Source organism: Plectropomus leopardus, chromosome 2 (genome assembly GCF_026936395.1).
Source record: "Plectropomus leopardus strain MGB_pleo_1.0 chromosome 2, ASM2693639v1, whole genome shotgun sequence".
Classification (NCBI taxonomy): domain Eukaryota; kingdom Metazoa; phylum Chordata; class Actinopteri; order Perciformes; family Serranidae; genus Plectropomus; species Plectropomus leopardus.
This window is the reverse complement of record NC_142177.1, coordinates 20,035,664-20,053,772: the sequence shown is the minus strand read 5'-3', so window position 1 is coordinate 20,053,772 and position 18,109 is coordinate 20,035,664. Positions and strand designations below refer to the sequence as shown.

Below are 18,109 nucleotides of genomic sequence, written 5' to 3'. Positions count from 1 at the left end.
AATTTTTGACCATTCAGGCCTTTTTAAATACATCTACATACCTATATTTGGTATGATAATTCACTTGTATGCAGCCAACACACATTCAGATCTACCTATCACACCTTACCACTGGAGACACGTCCTTAAACTGTCCGATGGTACCATCTAGTGGACACATGAAGTACATATATCAATTGCTCATGAATGGATGGATAGACTTTATTCATCACAAAATGGGAAATTCTTGGTTTACAGCAGCATGTTATCAAGGCATCACAGGAACAGTAAATACACAAGATACACAGAATATGTCAATAGAAAAATAAAATATATCAAAATATCTCAATACAGAATACAGATCAAATGATACACACAGAATGCACAATATAAACAATATACTAGAATACACTATAAATTAGTTGTGTAGTACTAACGATAAGTCGGGATCTCAAGACAACTTTTTGAAGGTCTCTGTCTCGCCTCGGAATCGAATGCTTTTATCTTCAGTCTGGTCTCAGTCTCAACCAAAGACGACTCATGATTTTATTTTAAGACCGGCCAAGATGATCAAGATCAAGACAACTTTATCTATCCCAAAAGAGCAATTCAGCTGTGGAGAAAACACTCAATTATCTGTGCAAAAAGGAGTGCTGAATAAATATGGTTAACTTTACTTCAGCTACTTAGTGTTAGTATTTGTTTTCTCATAAAAAACAAATAAAAATTACCCACATAAAATTCACCTCTGTGAAGCATTCTGATTATTAAGACATTTCTCGTGGTCTCATACATGTGTACTGTATACATAAAAGGAGAGATGAATGAAGAGGGATCTTCATTTGTTTTCTGTGGGTGTTTTTATGGGAATGTGGATCTTTTAGATTAGTTGATGAGTGTCTAGAGTTTACATGTTCCACATTTTATCATAACTGTCATGCAGTGTGGGACTCGCGCTGGTCTGGTCTTGGTCTATCTAGGCTTGGTCTCGGTTTAAGGTTGTCTTGACTACAACACCACCATCAATATAGTTAACTGCTTCAACTGAAATACAAATTTACAGGTGTGAAAATTCATGTGCAGTGTTAATGACGAAACAAAACTAACATGCTCTCTGTTAGGTGAGAGTCACTGTTTTGGGCAGGAAATATTTTTTTTATCTGTCCTTGTGTTTCTTTTTGTTTTTTGGTTGTTTTTCTTAAACAAAATTATGGCTATTAAATATGACTACCTAATGAATAATTAACTAAAAACACCACGACAAGGCTATAACTCTCCACACTTTGTTTAACAAACTATTTTTTTGGCAATGAGTTTAAGAGATGCATTGCTATTAGGGGTGTCCACATCCCCTGCAGTGGACTCAGACACCTGTAACATAAAGACAGAAGAGACCACCTTTCATTATTAGAGAATACAGTTGCACTATGCCTCATTCTGACTGATTCATGGTTACAGCATGCCTCAAACTCTCTTATGTTTGGATTAAGCAGCATATAAATTGGCTGAGAGGCTCTTCATGGTGAAATTGTATCACACAGATAACAGGCTTATTAATGATGTTCATATTAGTTTAATGACTGTGCACAGTCCCCTGGACTCATCCTGTCAATCTCCTGCAGACGCCCTCCAGAATACTCATGTTGAGATGGATTAAGAAGCAACTGTGAACGACACAGAACTGCAGAGATATGTGACGGGGAAACTGACAGCATTGCAAATTTTACATACACCTCATGAGAGATTATAGAGACGGTGGTACAAGAGTTTTATTTCCAAGGAGAGAAAACTCTTTGAAAGAAAACTCTTTGGCACTAACTCAGGGAAAGAATGGGGAGTGAATACATAAATATAGGCACATCATATTGGACTTCTTGTTAAACACATGCGAATGGGTGCGGTTTAGATAAGGTCCTTCAGAAACTGTAGTTTTTTAGAGGGTTTTAATCACCAGTGCTTTTTTAGCCAATAAAAAATAATTCAAATACAACTTGCCACTGGTATGCTTCACTGGTATGCTGTCTCCCAGTGAGTCAGTCTGTGAGTCACTGTGTTACTGGTGTTTATGCTCAGGGTTACCAAGACTGAATTCTGCTCGTTTTAAGTGAAACCTAGTTGGCAGAATGTAACCCCTAAAAGGCTATCCCCTATAAGATAGTTTTAAATATATAGTTTTAAGAATTATAAATGTATTTTTTTGGGGGGTATTTCTCCCTGTTTTTTGATAATATGTGATAATCCCCCCAGTCACCTTTAAATCATTTTTTGCAGTATGTGATGGGACGCATGTTGCCACACTTGCCTAGTTGCTGAATGTTCTTTTCCCCCAAATTTCAGAGGGTTAAATGATTGTGAAAGGTGTCAAGAAAATTGATGTTGATCCAGGTTTCAAAGGGTTAAGATACTATTGATAACCTTTAAAGCCTGCTCTGAATTCACACACAAGAATGTCTCAGACACTAACAACCCGAGTGTCGCAGTCTGAAGTCTGGACTGAGTATCTGCATAAGACTCATTTAAGTTGCGTTTATTAGTTTGTCTATCTTTGTTTTCACTAAGTCGGTTTATTATTGAGATGATTGTGTTTTCTGGATTTTGGGGGTTTTACTGTGTTTTTTCCCCTCCTGTGTTACTGTGCTGTCTCTGCACACCTGTCCTGCATCAGCCGCGTTAGTTCCCTGCTCCTCAGTTTCTCTCAGCTGCCTGTTCCTCTGCCTCATCACCTTATTCCCCTCAGCTGAGCTTCTCCACTCTTTTTCTCCACCTGCGCTTCATCCCCTCATCAGTCTAATTTGTATTTAGGTCCTAGTTTTCCATTGGATTCTTGATTTGTTTGTGTGATCTTCAGTTGCTGTTTCCATGAAATAAGAAATCATCTCTTTGTCTCTGTCGCCCGCTGCCTCCATTCTGATTCGCCTGCTCCGAACCACATGACAGAAGTCTATTACAGATACTCAGTCTAGACTTCCAAAAATGTTTGAAGGCACCAGGACACATCAGACTTTGGCACAATCCTCAGCCGAGGCTCTGCTGGCCCTGCCACAGTTGACCTTTTTCACAGCAGACATTTAAAGCACAGATATTTTAACATTAGTGATAGCTCCTTTTAGGGGATGTCCAGGTGTTGTCCATATTGACTTTACTGGGACACCTAATGGAGCAAAGCCACCGTTATTGTTATCAGTTTCACCTGTGCTTTGACGAGCCAAAATTCTGCTTTGAACAAGGTCCATCCAGGCAGGGGGCCGAGGGTGAGCAGGCCTTCTCTTTTCGGGCCCCCACGCTCTGTAACAACCTCCCTGGGGAGATCAGACATGCAAGCTCCTTATCCTCTTTTAAATCCGTCTTAAAACACAATTTTATTAGTTTGATTTTTCATGGTTTGTGGTCTGTTAAGCCACTTCATAAAACCTTGCCTAACTTTTATTTCTTTCATTATTTTATTTTGTTTTAGTTTATTTACTTGTTTTATTTGCTATTATTATTATTTTTATCATTATCCTGTACAAAAAAAGTTGGGAAAAGTAATAACATTGTTTGATTGAATCCAGTTTTCTACACCCCTCAGCGGTGCTTCCATCAGAGGGCACTGCAGCTCTTCTGTCTGAAATACACCACCGGTCCCACACGTCATCCAGCCTCTCAGAGAGACAAAACACTACGCTTTAACCCAGTGGCCTATAATATTTAGATTTTTTGCACAACCAACAATAAAAGACAGCATTCTACTACATTCTGTTTTTTTAATTTGGGAAATTTTTCAGTGTAAAGGTGAATTTCCTCTTATTTTTTTTGACTTATCAACGTATGCTATCTTTTCAGCAGGCGTTTTAATTTGTCTCAGATTAGTATGTCATGCATTCAAGTGATGAGCCATGGCTGCAATAATATATGTGAAAATGAATGTTTCTCACCCAAAAGTAGAAACTAGAGGGACAAAAATGCTTTAAAACTACATCCTGATAACGGTGGATCTATATAGACCTACTTGGAGCCGTAACACTGAAAACAACAGAGACAAAGACCAATCCCGTCACCACAACAGCATATGACTGTAATGTGAAGAGAAAAATGGTAAAAAAAAAAACAAAAAAACAACAAAAACATCAGCATGATTATAACATCAAGTTTTATTAAGGAGGAGAGTAGAGCATTCATCAGTGACCTTAATGGGAATGGACTGTGTTCAAGCACCAGCTCCTATGATAACTCCAGCCATTAGGCATTCATAAAAGCAGAGCTGCTCAGAATAAAGGTCGGCCTTTGTAGAAAATTGAAATAATAACAATTCCATTAGTAGCCTGTGTAATTACTTAATGCATAGTGTGGAGTCTATGGGCTGCTGGCTCTTTGAGTGGAGGGCTTTTGGAAGCACCATCCATAATGGGGGCTTTTTCTTTTTTGGGAACATAATGTTGATGTGAGTAGTTTTTAGGACCGTGCACTCTGTCAGATTTGTTTGTCTATTGTGGGTTATAATGAAGCTCTATGTGAATATATTTTCAAGTGTTAGACAGCAAATTCAATAAGCACAAGAGAAGTGAGAGTTTTTCTGAATTAAAGTGTTAAAAAAATTTCCTTTGGTACATCCATGTTTAAGAGTCAAGATGGTAAAGCAGGTTAGGACATGCCACAAGTACCTGTATGCTAATGTGGGACCTGCTGTGGAGACAAATCTGCACGTGAACAGCAGGGCCATCAGATCTGGATTCAGCGCCAGCAGTAACTAACAGATGCATTCCTGTAAGCCCATCAGATTTACATAAACAGCCATTTACTGAATAGTGTGAATGGAAGGTCGAGTGCCAAACGACTGTCAGGGTGACGGGCTCGGTGCCCAATTAGGGTGCAGATGATTACATTTACATGGGTAGTCTGTTTATGCTCTGATTCAGGGATTTACAATGAGCCACCAGTGGGACAAGCTTTTACAAACCTACTGAAACAAGCAGACAGGAAAGGAGTGCAATGGTTTGGATTTATTTTGCAATCTGACTTTAAGTCAGTCATGCAAAAGAAAGAGAAAGGATAGCAATTTTACAAAAAAATTGACCTGCGTTTTCACAAGGTTTAATAACAAACACAAATCCATCATAATTGAGCTGAAATTATTAGTCATTTGACAAACAATACATTAATTGCTGAAGAAGTAATAGAAAAATTGGTGACATTGTGAAGGTGATTCCACCTTCACAAAAGTGAATACTTGGTGTTTTTATATGTAATCTATAATAGTAAACAAAACATTTGGATTGTTAATAAATTTTATTTTTATCTGCAAACTATCATCAAGTTTTCTGTCATTTTGTAGACCAAATGCTTAAAATCATGTTAGTAATTGACATATTTACCTTGAAATATATGCCAGTGTCATATTGCAAGAAATTAAGCCATGGACAGAGACACAATTAAAAATATTTAAATTGCAAGACACAAAACAAACTCAAAAAGACCTCAGAACCCTTGAACTGGGATCTTTTTAATCCAAGTACAAAAAATATCTAAAAAATAAATAAATAGTTCTGTATGTTTGCATTTTATATTCATATTGTAAGCTACCCTGTGTGCCTGTTTTGTATTTTAATAATGTTTGTTTCACAATTTAGCTTTCTCAGTTTTTGTTGTTTATATATATATATATATATATGTATATATGTATATATATATATATATATATATATATATATATATATATATATATATATATATATATATATATATATGTATATATGTATATATGTATATTCTATTACATTATTATTACATTATTATTTTTCAAAATACAAAAACTACAGTGCTGAGTGTCATGTAGGCTGTTATTTTTATTTTTTTTTAAAGCAACAAACTTTAAATAATTAAAAAAAAAACGTACTTGTATGAGACTGATGCTGACGGTCTCGTGCTATAATAGCTACTGAGCAAATGTCCAATAACAGTTGAGTGCATCGAGTTGAGAGTGTATCTTTTGTAGGTTCAAGATCTACTTTATTTGGGCTTTTATTTGGGCTTTTTCTTTGCATCTTGGAGTTGTGTTTGGTTGCACGCGGAGGTGGGACTGCTGCGCATGAGCTTGCTGCGCTGTGATTGGCTGGTTCGGACACGCGCAGCTGTGACTGGCTGCAGAGCGCGGAGCTGTAAAACGCAGAGAGCAGCCTGCACACCTCACTCAGCAGCACATCTGCCCCCGAAGAAGAAGGCAGACCCGGATCCCCGCTCAACACTGAAAACCACAACCCCCCCCTGACCGAACCGGGACACTTTAGCTCTTTTAACGGGACATATGATTTAGCAAAGGCTGTGACATTTGAAGTGAGTGTGTGTTGTCAACTTTTTTTTAATATATGTTGTAGTTATTTCTTATTGATTGATTTTGTCTGTGTGGTTTTGTTCTAAAACTGGTTGATTTTTTTCTTGCAGGATTTGAGTTTTACAGATGAGAGGAGAAAAGATGGTGAGTTTGTTTTTCTTCATAATCTTTTTTTAAATCTAGCTTTTTAAAAATTTGTAACAAAAACGGAGGTGCTTTTATATCAGACTGCGGTCACTATTAGCTATTTGTTGGTTATTTGTCTTCCAACATATGGAGAAAACATCTGCCAATGCAGCAGACAGAAGTGATGCTCAAATGCCTCTATAGTGTGAATTCATGAGTTTGTAGTCTAAAGCATTGTTGGAGTAAATACTGACATTTGATTCTGCAGCATATAACCGACTGACTCAAACACTTTGAAACCTGGAGCCACATCACTTTTCTTGAACTTACAGACGCCTCTTACAAGTATTTAAACCTTTGAACCTTAAGCAAATGTCTCCAATGCTCCACAAATTTCAAGAGATTTGTAGATTTAGAAATATATTTTCAAAAAGCTATCGAGGAAATGTTTATAATGATCATAATTACATAAAAGAAATGTTACGGAATTATTATACATTTTAGGCATTTCTTCCAGGTCATATACTTTTCTTTTAAAATTTCTTTTTCTTTTCTTTGGTCTTTTTTTTTTTTAAACAAATTTTGGGGTCATTTCTTCTTTCATTGGTCATTGCATTCTTCCCATGTTTTTGAAGGAAATCAGGCCAGTTTTCAAAGGGTTAACTGCTTTGATGAGTAGTTAAAATAACATTTTTTTTTCATTTATGCATGCTCTGCTTTATTTGTTTCATGACTATATGTGTATATATACACTTTGGGTAGTTTCTCAAGCTCTTGCAACATCTCGCAGAGTTATGATGAAAGTCAGATGGGGGCAGAAGGTCTTGCAGCAGGGTCAAATACTTGAATGGACTGTATAGACTTGGAGCACAGAGGTCATTACAGATTCAGAGGTTACTGGTTATGCTGGCTTGTGTTGGCTGTGACCTCCGCGACCACATATGAACCTGCATCCTCTCCTCGTACATCTCTCACCTCTCCGTCAGCTCAGTCTCTTATTCTTTACGGCAGTGTCACTGAGCTACGGCGCTGTTCTCTCGTCTGATTCAAAATGAACAAACTCGTGTAGTAAATCAGCACTTGCTTTTAAACTTTAAGAGATTATGCATCTATACTTTACTGTTGAGAGATCCGATGTGTGCATACGGACAATATGGGGCCTCATTTTTTTTCTTTGCTTCACTCTTAAACTCTCACACACTCACCGTCACATGATCTCATTTGCCCTGTTTGAGTTTGAGAGTGAGCCCCCGCTGCTCACTGGCTGATTCTGACCAATCAGCGCACTGACTCATAGAGGAAACTGGAGTATTATATTCCTCCGTTTGTCACTGGTGAATTTCATACTCAGGCACGCTGCACCCTTAAAGAGGCAGGACCTGCTGTAGCTAAATCTAAATCCACAAGACCCCCAGTCCCTCCTTGATGTACTGCAGATGCTTTGCTGCTGGAGTCAGTGTGTGGATATAGCTGAGGTTAGATATTTGTACAGCTCCCTTTATGTAACAACATCTGTCTGAGTTTTCAGTTGAATCACGCCTGAGTCAGTGAAAACAGGGCGTTGACTTGTGTTGTTGGTGTGGACGAGTAAATCAACGGACAGATGAATTTGCTTTGTGTTAAAATTGACTCATTGAAGAGCCTTGTTCTTTGAACAGCAGGTCGGCTGGCTTTCAGGAGTACAATAAGAGAAAAGGTGTTCTTTCAAATGTTGAAAGTTACAGCGAGCAAGCCTGAGCATGCCCACGAACTCTGCATTTACTCAACTGATGTTATTATTAGAGCCTTTCTGCAGTAGTTCATCAGAACGCTTAGAAATGTTCAGTTTCCTGATGATGCCACAGTGTTTGATTTATTGACAACTTCTGTCTGACTCTCTTTCTGTTTTGCCTCCTCAGCTCTGCCTGCGTGACTCAGGCGACTGCTTACGGGAGCAGATGCAGTACATGATGAGGTCATTGCAAGACCTGAAACATCTACGGAGAATGTGCCCTGCAGCCAGACGCCCCCTCAGCACACAGCTCCCAGCTTTGGTGCGCCACTCTGCAGTGGCACGTGCCTGTCAGCAGCGAGCACTGCAGCGAGAGCACCGCACGCGCCTGCGGATGTCTGATGCCAGTACAGCCAGCACGTACGACTCTGCCTGCTGCCTGGCGAGTCCTCTGGAGGAGGACGACGAGGAGGACTCGAGCAGCCGGCTGGGCCTGAGCCTCAGACTGAGCCTGGGCTCCCCCAGCAGTCAGAAGAGTTTGGAGTTTGATTCAGGTTACTCTGAAGCGTCGTGGCAGGATGAACGGGTAGTTCTCAGGAGGACCAGGAACGTGCGGGTGTCATCTTCGGCCTGCCTCCGCACAAATAGAGCGCCAAGTGGACGCATTCGACCCAAATCCACGTCTGATGCCTGTTTGGAGACATGGACATCCTTCGAGGTCAGTGACCCAGAGGACTGGACAAACTCTTTATTGACCAGAGGACGCAACCGCCAGCCTCTGGTTCTGGGCGACAACAGCTTTGCAGACCTCATACAGAACTGGATGGACTTGCCAGATTGTCCCGAGCCCACCGAGCTGAAGCCAACTCCAAGAAGTCGACTGGGAAAAGGTTTCTTTGTCAACATGAGACGGAAACTGGCAGGGTTTTCTAAGAGTGTAGAGGACAGAGTGAGGATGAGATCCACAGACTCAGCTCAGGTTAACAGAAACGCAAACGCTCCAAAACGTCTGTCCTGTCCAGTTGTGGCAGCGCAGCCTAAAGTCCCCTTTTTCCACCAGTCTCACTCAGGCATTAATGAGATGGACACAGACTTTTACCACTTTGCAGCGCTCATGAAATCGCGCAGCCGACAGCCAATAATCTGCAAAGATATCATCGGCTACGTCTGACACAAAGCCGTGATTAGACTGGACAATCCTCAGAGTCACTTTATTTTTATATGACAGTTTTTTTATTTACCTTTAATATGCTGTGAAGATAATGCAAATAAAGATGTCATTATTTAAACTCTACCTACTCTTATTTATGTCATTCATGTCTTGTGTTCCATGCATCAAATTTTAAATTTTCCAAAAGGCATCTGACAACAGTTGTTGTAGGGTCAAATTTTGAACATATAGATATCATCATGAAACTTACCTTGACATTTGATGTTTACATATGCAAATTGTGCATTATCTAACTACATATACACCAATTTGCATACATTTCCAGAACAAAAATCCTAAAATTGGATAAAGCCAGGTTCAAATTTCTTGTTTCGTTTTGTTGACACATCATAGTCAAAGGTTTTAACAAAGGCAATTTTGGATACTTTTTTTCACTTCATAAAAAAGAAAATAGTGTCAACAGCCATAAAAGTGAATCAGTTTTTGCCATTATTTTAGGAATAAAATTTTTTATAGATCAGGCAATAAATAATATATGAATAAACCCCTCTGTAAAAACCATCAGAATATAGAAGGGAATGTAACTGGGAAAATTGCTGTATGCAAGTGGTACTAAAGAGGAGATTTTTGGCTTATATGTATTTCAAAATTTTAGGCAAAAAATAAGACACTACAGGTATACTGGGTAAAAAATGAATAAAATAAACATCACCATAAAACCTCCCCAGCCAATTACTTACAATAAGACAATTATTTTTTTATATTGCAAGTTTTCAGAAATATTATGGAGCATTATCTTATTACAAATGCACTTTTGCATATATAATCTGATCAAAACTCTGAACTGAAATAAACACCTTTATGTGTCTTTTGGACTTTTTCTTCCCACTAATCTGAAAGAAGGCCTGTTATGGAAGCAAAAATAGTCCAAAATCTCAAAATTAACCAGTGCATGAGGACACTTTATTTTCACCTGGGGTGTCTGGCCTTGAATGAAGCTTCTGCTAAAACCATCTGAGTTTCATTACGGCTCATTACAGTTAGACAGCAACTCCTTGCTGCTGGATTAACCGTCTCTGCAGTGAAGTAAATCAATGTAGGTTCATTTGTTTTCATTAGAGGTGTAATACTCTGGGCATGCATGACGGAGTTTGTAGATGCTGAGTGTAACTGGTGTATAATAAAAAAAAAAGATAAATTGAAAGCATGATAATATCTCAGATGTGCAGACTTGCAGTCATTCCAGGACTAATAAGGGCATTTGTTTTTGTAAAGTCCATTTTAGAGCACATTTTGGAGCACGCTCATCAGATACAGAGGAATTCATGTTCTTAAAAAAAGTTCTTTTCTTACTCAACAAAAAGTTGAATCCTTTGGAGAGGCTTTAAGCGGGGCGACAAAGCTATTTACAGACCAGAAATAGAGGCTGTATCAACACAGCGCTGTGGACCCAATGAGGTAATTCCCCATGTGTCCATGCAGGACGAGGTGAGGAGAGGCAAAGCAGCTGGCTGCAGATGGAGCAGAAGTTTACTCTTCCCTTTGCTTTATGAAGCAGAACATCTCACTAACAGCCCTCTGCTTCATTTAACCTGGTCTCTGCTCTTATTGTGGTCTAAGCCTCACAGGTGGTACCAACTCATCCACACACATTGGTTAATGGTACTATTAGCTTTGGGCCCACTGAGAAAAGTGAAAAAACACCAGCGCAAAGGGTGACATATGCGCCAAGATAAGCTAATGATCATGTCACCTTTGCTTTTACATATCCGCTTTGTCCATCAATTCAGAGGGAAAATAACACCAGACATTATAAAGATAAAGAATTTTCCCAAAAAAGGGATTTCCCATGCTCTGCGCTGCAGCCAGCCTCACCAATCATGTCTTATACCGAGGGCACAGGAGGTTACAGAAGAGAGATGGTTCTTTCTGGGTGCTGTTTGTCTTTGCCTGTTTATCTAGGTCTCCTGGTGGTGTGTCACTGCGGCATTCTGTTGAGCGCTCATGTGGGATATAATGAGGACACAGCTATAACATTCACACTGCAGTGGAAGTTTTTAAAAGTGTGTTATAACCCAGGATGGAAAACTAGGAAATCTCTGCAAAGAGAAGCTGGAACCAGTATTCATCTTTCTCTGGCTCTACTGCTGATTTTTTCCTTCTTAGCACATGCTGGTTCCCAGTGGTCTGCAGCTGTTTAAGTGCATCAATACATCACTTTCCCCAGCTGACTGAAAATCAGTCAGGAGAAGAGGATGAGAGGAGAAGAGAGGGGAAGCAATAGATCCAAGACATTACTCATCTCTGCAGCACAAGTGGACCAGAGCATGGTCCACTGTGTGTCTGGAAGCAGAAGCATCTGTCATGTATGTGAAATATAGAGATCGGTAGATGTAAAGCATCATTTATGGTAGGAAATTGATCCCTCACTACTGTAAACTGAGGTTAAAATGACAAAAATGTGAATTTGCAAGAAACCAGTTGTTGAAGCATGTTTATTGGTTCAAATATACTTAAAGTTCATTTCGTTTCGTGTGTCTACAATTTATCACATTGCTTTTTAAGAATAGGCCTGATTAAACAACACATTCTTATCACAAGTCATCATATAATGCAGCTTTGTCAGTGGACTTCTGTGTTTACTTGTTACACTCTCGGTATCCTTCTGCGTCTGCTGTTGATGTTCAGGGATGCTGCTACTGGCGCCAGCATGTCAACAAATGCACATGGTGGGATTATGCTACAAAAGCACATGGTTGTGTTTAGGTAAAAAAGCACATGACAACCAAGGTTAGGTTTAGGCAAAAAGAGCACATGGGTAGGTGTAGAAAAAAACATCTCATTCAGGCAAGATGCAAACACCAGACTCCTGCATGAAAGTCCAGCCCCCAGCCAGTGTGATATGCCTCCAGCCGGTGGCATATCACACAGCCAAAAAAGGTGATTTTTGCCCTTGGTATACCTTACACTGAAATTACTGCAAAAACAATGGTCTTTGATGACTTTAGAGTGAGAATGGGCTGGATTGTAGCACCATACAAATATGTTAGCTGTAATCACGTGGTTGAAACTTGAATCAGTGATGGTGATTCTCAGTGGAGGATGTGTTCAAGCTAACACACAAGTCTGCAAATGACAGATCAGATTAAAGAGTAACCAACACTCAAACCACTTTTTCAAGTTAGAAAACAAATCATATGGGTATTTAGTAGGTCAAAATTTTGACAACAATTTTGAATGCAAAGTAGGCTATTTGAATTCTTCGTATTGGTTATAAATGCTCATAGCAACTGCCCTTAGCTGGTGGAAACCCAGCTATTGCTGAATAGCAACTGAATTTGCTATTAGCTGATCTGGAGGCAAGTGATGTATGCGGGCGTCACCCCTGTCCCCACCCCATTGTACAAAGGCAGACTGTGGCGATTACCAGTTTGAGCAAATTGTGAGGATAATTAGTATACACTGGTATGTCCAGAAGTCAAGAACGGCCATGCTTGAGGTTATTTTTTAAAACTGCGTAATCTTGAGATTACGTGTTGATTAATTTGTTATCTTGAGAAAACAAGCTTTGTAATCTCGACATAATAAGATAACAAACCCACTGTCATGAGTAAACAACATGTTGTTTTCTCCTATTACTTATAATGTTTATGAGAGATCGGGAGTGCCACGCCAGACAGTCTGCTCTAATGACGTAACAGCAGTAAACAAAACCTTGAGTCACTGTTGAGTAATAAATCCTCCCTGGCAGTTATGACCGTGATGTTGAAGTTTGGAAACAGGTGCAATCAAATGAACCAGACATTCACTTTTGATTTCTTCATAATTACCATGTGATCTCAAGAGATACAGTAGTTTTCTTGTGATAATATTGTGATAATCTTTCCCTCTATCTCAAGAAATCAACCTGTTTTCTCAAGAATCAAAATAAAATCAAATTCACAATCAAGAAAATGAGCTTAATCACCTTACAATAACAACATTGAAAAAGTAATTACAAGCATGGCTGTTTTAGCGTCCGTACTTATGTATATGCAGATTGTACAGGCTTATCTCTACACTTTCTCGAGGATGAGACTTCTGGAAAACTGGTGATTTCAGGTGACTTCATCCTATCTACAGAAAGCTACATTTGGATTTTTTTTTCTTCTGCACCTCTTGATCTCCTTCTCCTCGTGGCCCGGAGACCGCTTCAGTTCTGACCTCTGCTACTTTTATTCATTTCTCTGATTACTGCTTTAACCTCATTAGCAGGTATAAGAACAGGAGCTGGGTCCGAGGGCATAGCTGTGGTCCGCCTAAACACCTGATCTGTAAAATGCAAATGTACCGTTCAAAACGGAGCTATTATTGTGTAAATGTCAGCAATCAGTCAGCATTTACATCTGTGTTATCCTGTGAACCTGCAACCATTTCTTTGTTACTGAATCTCAAACAACCTCAGAGAGACACTTTTCAGTCAGCACAGAGAAGGACTGCTCGACAGCGTGCCCGACAACATATGATAATAAAATACCTTACCTTTCAAACTGTAAGGGATGAACGATGGCTGCCACCCACAGTTTGATTATAGCAAGTGAGACTCTCTGGCCAGATTTTAGCATCAGTTGACATAAACACAAGATGATCTAAAGCAGGTCTGCTGAGGCGTCGCACGCTTACAGGGTGGCCCAGTCTAACGCAGCGGACACACAACAAATCTCCTGTTAATTACTGTAAAAGCGGAGCTGAGGATTTTCTTCTCGCTGGTCCTCACTAATAGTCCTGGCTGCCACTGTGAGCGTGAACTCACCGCACTAATCCCTCACTCCCATCACCCATGTTGTAATTATCCCCTCAGTAAACAAGAGGAGAAGATGGGCCATGTGTTAAAGTTTGGCAAACTGCTCATCTCTGTGATTTCTATGTGTAGACAGAAACAAGCTCTAATTAGAGCCGCTACCTACAAATCTGTCCTGTAACTGTCATAAAAAGGCACATTCAGGGTGATAGCTCTGTGTACTTAAAGGGAACCTATTATGCTTTCCTTTTTAACTGTTTTATAGGCTGAATAATGTTACAATGTCAGACGTTCATAAGAAACATGGCCAGAGTTTCAAATAATGAGGTGAGCATGTGTTAAAGTAACCCCTCAGGCTTTTGCTTTTTTTCTACTTTGGCTACAAGCTGACTTAAGCTTGCGACAGATTTCTTTATATTGTCATCTGCTCCACTCAAGTGTTTATATTACGTAGCCTACACTGCTACATGTAGCTACATGCTAACATCTGGAAAACTGTAATCTTGGTTGTTGATGTTGTTTATTTCTCCCCAGTTTGAGTAAATATCGCTGCACTTCAGTAGGAAGTGCCGCAATACTTTGTTATAGTCATTCGCTGGCTCCAATGATGGTGCAGAGATGCTGAGATTTGGGAGAGCTGGAAATGTGACTAACTGCAGGAGACTGGGCTTTTTCGGGAGGAGGGCTGATAGCGACGTGCGCTCAGCTTATCCTCATACAATTGTTTGTATGATATCTAATGAATAAACACCCCAAGAATGATGTTATGCACGTAAAGTTACACAGGCTAGGTTAGGGTAAGTTACTTTGGTCAGATTTAGGAAAATACACATGATGATGACACCTTAAAATTACTCAAAGTTCGCTTGGTTTCACATGGTTCAGAAACACCAGTCTCCTTGAGGAAAATCCTGTACTGCTGCTTTGTGACTCATACACTATCTCAACCTCATATTTCTTTAGTCCCATCACTGCATTGGCCATGTGATTCCAGATAATATTAGTTTACACAAATTATTGGCTCATGATTACATCTACATGATTACATCTTTTTGTAGACATAAGTACAAATAAGACATTAAAAGGCCTGAGGCACTAAAACTTGCAGTGTCTCAGACAGAGGGTGAATACTAGTGTTTTATCACAGGCAGAATTTGAAGAATTAAGTGTTTTTGAGCACTGAAGTATGTAAACATGTTCTTAGAGAATCCCAAAGTACATGTAGCCTATGAACACAACAATGAGCCTAATATGTCCTCTTCTAAAAATGTATCTCACCTGGCCCTTACAGATATCATCGCAGTGGACTTTGAATCTTCCCTTGTCTAACTCACTCTGCATTGTGCATATGTTTGTGTTGCTGCATTTCTAATCATTAAAAAAAAAAGTTGTTGAGATGTTATCGACCATCGTACTCCTTCACTAAATTTTTGTGAAAAGATATGTGAAAGGCACAAATGTTCAGGTGACAAAATTGAGATCAAACAAATTTTCACAATAGCTGATATTTGATTTTGTTAAAATAAGGAAGCCACTGTTTTTAGCGTCTCCAGCTTCAACATCAGGCAGCTGCTGACTTTTATCATGTAGATCTACAACCTCCTCCTATTACAAAACATTTTCACTGGAAAATTAGAGGAAAATTACATCAGCTTTGTTGGAATAAACTTGGACTGAAGGGATGCTTCCAAAGAAATCAGGTTTCCATTTGAAATAAAGTAAAGTTTGGGAGGGGAAAAATCTGTGATGTACTCTGGGTGTTTTTTCATTCCAGTTCACTGATTCACCAAGTTGCACAACTCATATTGAGTTTCATGTTGCAATGAAAGCAAAACAAAAAATCATATTCACTTATTTCCGTATAGGGAGCAGAGGGGTTAAATTGTGTAATAATGTTTAGGAGAAGCTTTATCAAACCGAATTTCCATGAAGTTATGCAGAGTTTAAAATACTTGTGTTGGACAGAAGCCCAGCAATGTTTGGCTTCCATATCTGTCACACAACCAGATGGCGTTTAACAGCTTGTCCACTGCATGGATAGAAATGCTCCATCACAGATAAAGAGAATCAACTTATCAAGTTTATGTTACAAGAGACGGACTCCTTTCACGACTGCATAGACAGTCAAACACGACGGTTTTTCTTATGAACCTATCAGCTGGCAGAGAGTGGGACAGGAAGTGAAGTGTGGGGGGTGTTTAGCCTGCAGTCTGACAGATTCAATGTAATTAATGTTCTGTTTTGTTTTCTTTCTTTTTTTTTGGCTATGAGACGGCTGAGTAAAACTCCCCCATTATAACCTGGCCAGAATTAAAAAATAATTTCCGTAGTCATTAATTCACTGCTCTTGCTGATTCTTAAATATCTGGCTCAACTGACTCTTATAAGTAGAATTTTTGGTGTTGAAGTGCTGAGATGGTATTGAAAATGTCAGTGCTTATTTGAACGAGGGGACTCGGGGAATCATCACACAAGCTTTATTTAGAAACTGCACAGCTGCTTTCTGCTTCTGCTTACTATAAAGGTTCATGGGAATCATAACAGATGAGATGACAGAGGGCAAAACATCCCAGAGGTCTTTGCTTTGGTTCTCATGGCCAAACAGGGCCTCTTAGGTCAGACCCTACTTCCTCTGTTTAGTACAACACTGCTTGCTTCACAAGCAAACCCACAATCCCATTGTATAAATAACGGTACCTCATTATAGAGGCTAAAATGACAGACTGGTTTCTTGCTTTTGTCCTTAAAACTGTAGTTGGTAACTTTTCATATTTTCTAAAATTGTCACCATATTCTAGAGATCGTCATACTCCTCTGACTGTTCTATTTCCATCTAACGTTTCACCACGTTCTCATTCTGAACTTATCAAATACCGCTGCTCTGTCAGTGTTTTCGGCGACGAGTGTGACGCCAAAAGCCACCTTCTGTGTCCACATGCAACGCGCATGGAAGCTTCAGATGATAATGGGGCGGTGGGGAGATGTATGGGTCTCACAAACAACCTTGTGTGGTTTCGTGTGTGTGTGTGTGTGTGTGTGTGTTTTTCTACGCTTTACCATGGGCTTCTTTTGCCTAAACCTAAACATGAAAACAACCAATCAGAGCTGAGGAGTCTGTAACGCAGCTGTCAGTCATGTCAATCACAGCTTGTGAGCTGCGGTCAAACTGTCAAACTAGGCAGCACTGATCAAACATAAATCAACACTCTGTTAATGAAGTGCGTCAGGAATTAAGTTTTTTCTGTAGGCCGACAGCGTAGAAATTAGCATCACTCTGGTTCCCTCATCAAACCTATGAGGTTTTTCCCTTGGATTTTGGATCATTGCAGAAAATAAACTCTGTAGCTAACAAATGTTTATGATACTTACACGTTCTGTTCAGCAAGATAATCTCCACAAATGAACACGACTTTCAGGATTTTCAAAGCCTAAATGCAATCGCCAGACATAAACAGCGTTAGGCTATAAACAAGCTACACCACGAATGCATGCCTTGACGTTGCCAACATTCAATGTGATGACGTTCTGTAGTCTCATTTAACCAGTTGTTTGCAACAACCTTTTTTAAAACACATAAAATTTCCAAAGTTCATGAGTCTGGTATTCACAGACCTGTTTAATGTGGTAGAACAAGATGTGAAAGTGTCTTCATCTTGTGTTAACTACAGACCTTATTTCAGGCTTCTAACCAAAAACCCATTAAAAAACAAAAACAACAAAAAACAATAACTTTTGGGTACAGCACATGCGCAGTAAAATCTGGTCTGCAGTTGCCAGGCAGTCAATCAATAAGGCCGAGCAACTGCAGACCAGGTTTCACTGCACACGTGCTGTGCCCAAATTGTGTGACATCATTTGAGACTGTGGCTTTTCCTCTTTCCACCCTTCTTGGTTTTAGGATTCGTTACTGGGGCACTCTCTTATCCTCAGTAGAGAGTCCTTGGCTCTGACTAGCTGTTTTTATGTGTGTAGTAGATTCTAGCAAATGCCATCAGAAACCATTCATGTATCTTCAGAATTAAGTGACAGTTTTAC

General features: G+C 39.5%; 1 protein-coding gene across 2 annotated transcripts; it reads left to right on the top strand.

Annotated features, from left to right (window-relative positions):
* The first annotated feature begins 6,088 nt into the window (after positions 1 to 6,088).
* Positions 6,089 to 9,417, top strand: LOC121951120 (PAK4-inhibitor inka2-like). 2 transcript variants are annotated; one of them, XM_042497350.2, is made up of 3 exons: positions 6,089 to 6,288; positions 6,397 to 6,430; positions 8,311 to 9,417. In XM_042497350.2, exons 2-3 carry the CDS (start codon positions 6,413 to 6,415, stop codon positions 9,292 to 9,294), a joined length of 1,002 nt encoding a protein of 333 aa, XP_042353284.1. In that variant the 5' UTR covers positions 6,089 to 6,288; positions 6,397 to 6,412; the 3' UTR covers positions 9,295 to 9,417. The 2 variants fall into 2 exon arrangements, with proteins under 2 accessions (XP_042353284.1, XP_087943723.1); XM_088087597.1 differs by lacking the exons at positions 6,089 to 6,288; positions 6,397 to 6,430 and adding an exon at positions 6,456 to 7,887.
* Positions 9,418 to 18,109: the final 8,692 nt, after the last annotated feature.